The 7,785-nt window shown below is 36.9% G+C and overlaps 1 protein-coding gene across 8 annotated transcripts in view; it reads right to left on the bottom strand.

Annotated features, from left to right (window-relative positions):
• The window catches only part of mthl14 (methuselah-like 14), a 170,420-nt gene that overhangs the window by 91,205 nt on the left and 71,430 nt on the right, over positions 1-7,785 (bottom strand). Inside the window, exon 1 of one of the 8 annotated variants that reach the window (XM_073982281.1) lies at positions 546-3,879. The exons of 6 other annotated variants lie outside the window; for them this stretch is intronic. In XM_073982281.1, coding sequence (XP_073838382.1) covers positions 546-765 — 220 coding nt within the window. In that variant the 5' untranslated portion in view covers positions 766-3,879. Of the gene's footprint in view, positions 1-545; positions 3,880-7,785 lie in introns of those variants that run through there. One more of the 8 variants, XM_073982279.1, reaches the window with a different exon arrangement.

The following is a 7,785-nucleotide window of genomic DNA, read 5'->3' as shown; positions in this document are numbered from 1 at the left end:
CATGTACAAATATAAAACATAGTGTTGAAGTTTGACGAAGAAAATCTTTACTTTCATTAACTTCACAAAAATAAAGAAATATGTATGCAACCGATCACTATGAATAACATTTAAACACTATCATGCATCAACACGCATAACAAAAATAAACCAAATTTGTTCTCCGATACAGAAATTAAAACCCGAGCACTTAATTTTTCTTCGTAATGCATCAATGTCGGCACATCAACAATTACACATTTACAATGTGCGAGCGAAACATGTACAATTCTTTTCTCTCTGCTTATTTACACTTAATTTTGCCAAAAGCAGCACAAGAGAAAATAGAAAAATTTCCTTCAGAGAGGGAGAGAGAGGACAGGAAAAAGTTCGTCAGACTAGTCGGACAGAGTTCGGACCGAAGTCGGTCAGACGCCTCGGAAAAAACTTCCGACTTTGAGCAGACGCGTCGGACGTCCGACATTGTGTTTGCTGGGTGGCTTCATGTATGTTTGTGTGTGTTTTCGCATTGCTACCAGTCGGTTCGTCAGTTTGTATGTACATACCCGTAGCATCTTGTACATTTGCAGCGACTTGTTCACACACCCGTTCTTGTTCAACTGTGATGGGATGTGTGTCTGTGTGTGCTAGCTGACTGGTGGTGGCTTGTTCGCACGTAGGCCGTTGTTCGTTTGTACTGGCAACTGTATTTTTTTTGCTTGTTGCCAGCCGCTTGTTGCTGCACCTCAGCTTGACCACCATTTTTCCTAGCTGCCGCTCCACCATCACCCACTATTTCTCGTAATAGTTCACGCAGCTGGGGAACTGTTGCCGTGTCTGGGAATGGCACCCCCATTTTCCGCAATTCTGCCATTAATGATTCTCGCACCATTTATTTTTAGAACTTTCTTTTAAAGCTTTTCAAACCGCTTTGTTAAAAAAAATTCACACCACAATTCCTTTACTTCAGTTTTCTTTCTTTTCTCGACCTCAGTTTTATTTAACCACTTCAATTAATTATTTGCGTCTTCAGTTTTTTTCTTTTTTTCTCTGTCGTGTACGGTTGGTTGTTTGCCGACGGGTTCTTTTAAACACCTGACGTTATACTCATTTGACGGTCGCTCAACAACTGGCGTCTTTTATTTCATCATCTTTTCTCTACATATCAATCTCTTACGTTTTCTAGAATACATGGTTGTGTTTTGTGCGCATAGTTGTGTTTTTAACATGCAAAGTGTTATCAATTCGTGTTTCATTTATATAGGGTGTGTTCCTCTATGTTTACACATTTTCTGTTGCATTCTTAAGCTTTCGAGAGTGTATCTCTTATTTTCTACCCTCTCTTTGTCAAGTATGTTGACATTTCCAAAGTCAGCTGAGTGGTCAAATTCTAAACAGTGTTGTGATAAAGCGGTCGTTTGTTTTCCTTTTTGTATGTCATTGTCGTGTTCTGATATTCGTGTGCTTAAACTCCTCTTTGTTGTACCGATGTATACTTTGCCACATTTGTCTTCTTCATTGCCTTTACAGTGTATTTCATACACTACATTGTTTTGATCAATGTAGTAAGAGAAACAGAATGTAAATATGAAAATTAAATAATTTGAGTAATAAATGGCACAAAACACGAAAACTGGAAGGGAATGCAATTTTATTTATTTCCATAGAAGCACACGCGTATATGTACATCCGTTTCTTCATATTATCACAATTATATTTGGACAAATTTGATTACATTTTTTTCTTATTTTTTGTTTTTCATCTGTTTATCGGGGTTGCTATCAAGTAACACATTTTACGTGCAGATGCCTATGCAAAATTCACAAAATAAGTATCATGGAAACCCTGAAATATAAAAGCTTTTATAAAATAGACGAAAGCTTTCAGATAAAAACGAATGGTTCGTAAAATTTTACAAGAACCAAATTTTGAACGTATACGTTTTAGTACGAACGGTTCGTGTGATAGGCAAGCATTTTTACAAAAACACTCTGTAAGCAGGGATGCCAGATTAGTTTGGTCGAAAATCGGCAAAAAATTTTCAAAATCGGCAAATTAAAAAACATTTATATCAGTTCAAATTATCGCTTTATTTAATAAGCATGATTTAAAAATATTTTAACATTTTAAGTACAACAAAACAATTAACAATTCATAAACCAAGGCAATAATTCAAAATATGTATGAAAATAAATAAATGGTTTTACCATATGCATATGTAGTATATATTTATAAGTACGTGTGTATATGAGATCAATATATTTTCAATTCAGTCAAGCTAAACAAAACGTATACAAATATGTATTGTCTTAAGAGGATAATTAATAAGGTGATTGTTTTTATACCCTCAGCATTTATGCTAACGAGGGTATATAAACTTTCATACGGGCAAAATGTGCCTCATTGAAATAATGGTTTTAGACCCAAAGTATGTTTGGACGAAATGTGTTTCAGACCATTTTGAGTCGCCCGTCTGTCTGTCTGGCTGACTGGTGCGCACGATAACTCTCCAACGGATGAGCCGATTTTTTCCAAAATTTGGCTTTCGTAATATTTTGTCCAAACTTAGTTTGAAGTTCGAAGATGGGCATTATCGGTCAACTCCTTCAGATACCTCTGATACGATAATCCTTGAAGGGAGTAACCTATTTGGTCCATACTTTGCACATCGTGAAATGTCTGCCAGACTTAGATGAGGTTCCAATACGCACTCAATCGGTCCACTCCTTCGGGAACCTTCCACACAAAATTTCGGATAAGTTCAGTTTAGGGCCTGCTCTCGAATCGCTTGGGTTTTTGTTGCAATAATTTGTATACGCTGCCTCCATTATGACGGTAAAAGCTTTTTCAGGGGCATGTCCATACTTTATGAGAATATAGCCCGAGAGGTGTAAAAACCCCTATGGCACCAAATGTAGTGGCTGTAGAGCACGATAATTCTCGAACTGATCAACCGATTCCAAATGTTATACGATGACCCACTGAAATGACTAGTGGGCGCGATATCTATCGAAAAGATATAACCCTCATGTCGGTCCATTCCTTTAAGTACCACCTCCACAACACTTTTGAATTTAAATTTTAATCCACATTTTTCGGCAAGTTCAAATGTCTAAAAATGGCGACAAAATTCTGAAAAGACCTTAAAAACATTAGATCTGTCTGAAGAAGAAAGTTTCAATTCACATAGGCTAAGGGTATACCTCTGGCAGCAATGCCGACTGACTCTTAATAGTTGTATTGGAATTTTGAAATTTTGGTTTACAATTAAATTCAATTTCTGTAATAAATATTTTGTAATAAATATTTGTAACAAATCATTTTTAATGACTACATTATAATAGTTAGACTTATTTAATTTTAAGTAGTCTTTAGTAAAGATAATTCCTTCCATCGAGTCCCTAACTAATCGATTTCGGCACTTGTTTTTATTTAAATTTACTTGGCTAGAAACTCTTTCCACATTTGCTGAAGAATGTGGCAAGACTAAAATATGTTTAATAAATTTGGACAAAATAGGAAATAATGGTTCAGAATTTGCAACTCTACGTTTTTATCTTTAAACAAATTTCTGAAATTTAAACGTGAAAGTTCGCGTGATACTTGCTTTTCGTTTATGTTTATAAAGCATTCGTATTCCTTTATAATGTCGAAAAATGAATCTTTGATTTACTGAAGCTAGGCACTTAAGTTTATTTTCTAAATTAAATCTTTAAAATTTGACAACAAAGTTCAATGTAAAAGTTTGTGCAGTTTTTAATTATTTCTACTAACCCACTTTTCGACAATTTCTTTTTTTGAACAATTTCCTTGGCGTATATACTGAAGTACACGTAATCAAGAAAATTCAAACTGTTTTTATAATATGTTAAAAAATTTTATTATTATTAATCAAACTACTCTTGACGATATAGTTGTCTTTGTTATTGTACCAAATTAGTTCTAGCAACCACAATTTTCATACAAAACGGAAATTTTATGTGAACAAGTTGCCTTAACTAAAAATCGGCATTTTAGGGGTAAAAATCGGCAAATCGGCATTTCTATTTTTTTGGACTAAAAATCGGCAAAATGCCGATAAATCGGCAAATCTGGCATCACTGCCTGTAAGTCTAAATATACACATGAAAAATTAAAAAGGTCGAAATATACAAACCTGTTGGGTAAAAATGAATAAATCCACAACAATTTAATTTTATAAAAAATTTAATGTTTATTTTTCAAAAGACAAATTAGAACTAACTAGAAAAATGAAAATTATTTTGTTTGTCACAAAATACATAAATTATGAAAATCAATGCTAAGTTGATAAAGAAAATTACAAAGCCAAAGGCAACTTGATGAAATAAAAATAATATTTGTAAAGTAAATAATAATTGAGTATTTTCAAGCCGCCACAGTACTCCCCCTCCAGCGTTGTCATTCAGCGAAACGAACTTTCTTTATTATGGGTTTTGATTTCTTTGCCTCTTGTGCTTGATCGTTCAATTCATCGGATACTATATACGGCTTCAATCTATTAATGGAAACAACTTTCTCTTTTCCTTCAACAAGAATCATGAAAATTTTATCGCTTCTGGAAACAACTTTGTGTGGGCCTGTGTACGGTGGTTGCAGTGGTTTCTTGACTGCATCACATCTTAGAAAAACATATTGACATGTTTTCAGCTGTTTGTTGACGTAAGGTTTATTACTCGTGTGATATCCTGTAATAACTGGCTTTAAATTGATCATCTTGTTTCGGAATTCGGCTATCCAATCGGATTCTTCTTGTAGCTGTTGCGAATCAATGATAAGTTCTCCAGGTAATGATAGACTGCTTCCATAAACCATTTCAGCAGCGGATACCTCAGAATTTGTGATAATTCGGGTTCTTAAGCCGAGCAGGATTAGCGGTAGTGCACTTACCCAGTCCTTATTGTTACTACATCGTGAAGCTGATTTTAAAGTTCGGTGCCATCGCTCTATTAATCCATTTGCTTGAGGATGGTAGGGAGTTGTGTGCTTTACTCTTGATCCGCATAATTTCGCAAGTTGCCGGAATAATCTGCTTTCAAACTGTTTTCCTTGATCCGTAACAATTTCCGTTGGTACACCAAATCGCGAAATCCATATGCTGACAAAGGCTTCCGCTACTGTTTCAGCTTTAATGTCTGCAAGGGGAATTGCTTCTGCCCATTTTGTGTACCTATCGATGCAAGTTAAGAGATATCGATAACCTTGACAGGGTGTCAATGGGCCAATAATATCTATATGGATGTGCTTGAAACGTTGAGTTGGAGGTGTGAATTCGGCATGTGGACTTTTTGTATGTCGTTGAACTTTTGATCTTTGGCACACGATACAGGATTTAGCCCATTCGCCCACGTCCTTCCTCAGCGATTTCCAGATGTAACGTGATCGAATTAAATTTACCGTACCTTTCACTCCAGGGTGAGATAATCCATGAAGAGTATCAAAAACCAACTTTCGAAATGACGGTGTTACGTAAGGTCTTATAGTAGAGCCGGATACATCACAGTAAATCTCATATCCTTCATTTTTCATAAGCTTAAGTTGTAGGCCAGAATTTTTGTCGGATAAAATTGATTGCAATTCTTCATCGGATTTCTGTTCCTTTGATAGTTCTCTAAAATCTATGCATTGGGGTGTTTTTATTGCTTCTATACGTGACATGGTATCAGCAATAACATTATTTTTTCCGCTAATATGTCGTATATCTGTTGTGAATTGCGCAATGTAATGTAGATGTCGAAGTTGCCTTGGAGATGCCTTCTCTGGACGCTGCCTAAAAGCGAATGTTATAGGTTTGTGGTCCGTAAAAATGCAGAACTGACGACCTTCTAAGAAATACTGGAAATGCTTCAGTGTAGAATATATAGCCAACAGTTCACGATCATATGCACTATAATTTGTCTGAGTAGGCGACAATTTCTTAGAAAAAAATCCAAGCGGTTTCCACTCACCGTTGACATATTGCTGTAGGACACCACCCATGGCATAATCGGATGCATCGACACAAATTGATGTTGCAGCATTTTCACGCGGATAGGACAATAAAGTAGCACTTCCTAGCTCTTGTTTGCACTGCTCAAACGCCTGTTTTTGTTCCTCAGTCCAATTTATAACGCTTTTATCGTTCTTCACATTACCGTTGTACATGCTGTGTAAAATTGCTTGTGAATTTGCAGCACCTGGCAGAAATCTTCTGTAGAAGTTGATCATACCCAGGAAACTGCGAAGATCCTTTATAGTGCTGGGAAGCTTATATGTTTGTATTACCTGAACTCTGCTAGGAAGGGGTTTCAATCCATCCTTGGTCACAAGATAACCAAGAAATTCTAATTCAGTTGCTCCAAATACACTTTTATCGATGTTGATAGTGAGACCGTACTCGCGAAGTTTTTCAAATAATTTCCTAAGATGCTGTTGATGTTCTTCTGGACTCTTTGATGCAACGAGAATGTCGTCTATATAAACGTAAACGAAATCCAAGTCTCGACATACCTCGTGCATAAATCGCTGGAACGTTTGTGCAGCGTTGCAAAATCCAAATGTCATCCTGAGAAATTCGAAATTCCCTATGGGTGTTGTTATTGCTGTCTTCTTTACATCTTCTTCGGCCACCGGTATATGGTGGTATGCTTTCACTAAATCAATCTTGCTAAAAAACATCTTACCATCAAGCAATGAACCAAAATCATGAATATGTGGAACTGCGTATCGGTCTGGAATTGTGCGAGCATTCAAACCTCGGTAGTCTCCACACGGGCGCCACTCTCCATTGGGTTTCTTCACCATATGTAGCGGACTAGCCCAACTGCTATTTGATGGGCGACATATACCAAGACGAATCATTTCCTCGAATTCTTTTTTCACAACTTGCAATTTTTCAGGTGGAAGACGTCTAGGTTTACAGAAAACGGGTGGACCTTTGGTTGTATCAATGTGATGCTGAACTGAATGCTTTGCCTTCGATTTGAAATTGATCTTTGTTAAATCATGGAATTCTCGAAGTAATGAGTTATACTCAGATGCGCTTGAGATGCATTTAATTGAGGAATCCTCCACACTTGCTACGGATCCACTACATCTCCGATTGGTATGGGGGTCTATAAGACTATTATTTTTAATATCAATAAGTAGTCCATATTTACCCAAAAAATCTGATACAATAATAGGTTTCTGTACATCAGCAATCACAAAATTCCATTTAAACAATCTATTCAGCCCCAAGTCTATGGAAAGGGTTTTTGTGCCATACGTCCTGATCAGTGTCTGGTTAGCGGCATACAAAATCAATTGACTGGGAGGTTGACTGCGCATGGATTTTGAGACAGGATACACCGTTAAATCCGCTCCTGTATCTACTAAATACCTGATTTTCGATTTGGTGTCTCGAACAAACAGGCGACATACTTCTGGGGTACACTCGTCCGTCACCAAAGACGGTGCACCATTCAGTTTTCCGATGTTGGTGTTCTGTAATTGCATGGTGCAACACACTTTCTGGCTTTCTCGCCAAATTTGAAATGATACCAGCAATACGGTTTTGATTTGCTTCCAGAATTCGAACGTTGATGTTTTGAGGATGACTTACCACGGCTTCTTGCCATCCGGAATGAACCCATCCGTGTGCAAAGGGCTTCTAATTTCTTCTCTATTTCTTCTAAGCGAGTGTTTGATGGAGAGAAGCTACATACATCTGATTCGCTACTATCCGCAATCCTGTCGGCCATCGCTGCCAATTTTTCCAGGCTGTCTTCACTAACGGATAAAATTGCTTTCATCTGTGGCGGAAGTCGT

The sequence above is a fragment of the Musca autumnalis genome, unplaced genomic scaffold (genome assembly GCF_047663935.1).
Source record: "Musca autumnalis isolate F117 unplaced genomic scaffold, ASM4766393v1 scaffold_4, whole genome shotgun sequence".
NCBI classification, from domain to species: Eukaryota; Metazoa; Arthropoda; class Insecta; order Diptera; family Muscidae; genus Musca; species Musca autumnalis.
The sequence above is the reverse complement of the archived record's forward strand: the minus strand, read 5'-3'. Positions and strand labels throughout refer to the sequence as shown.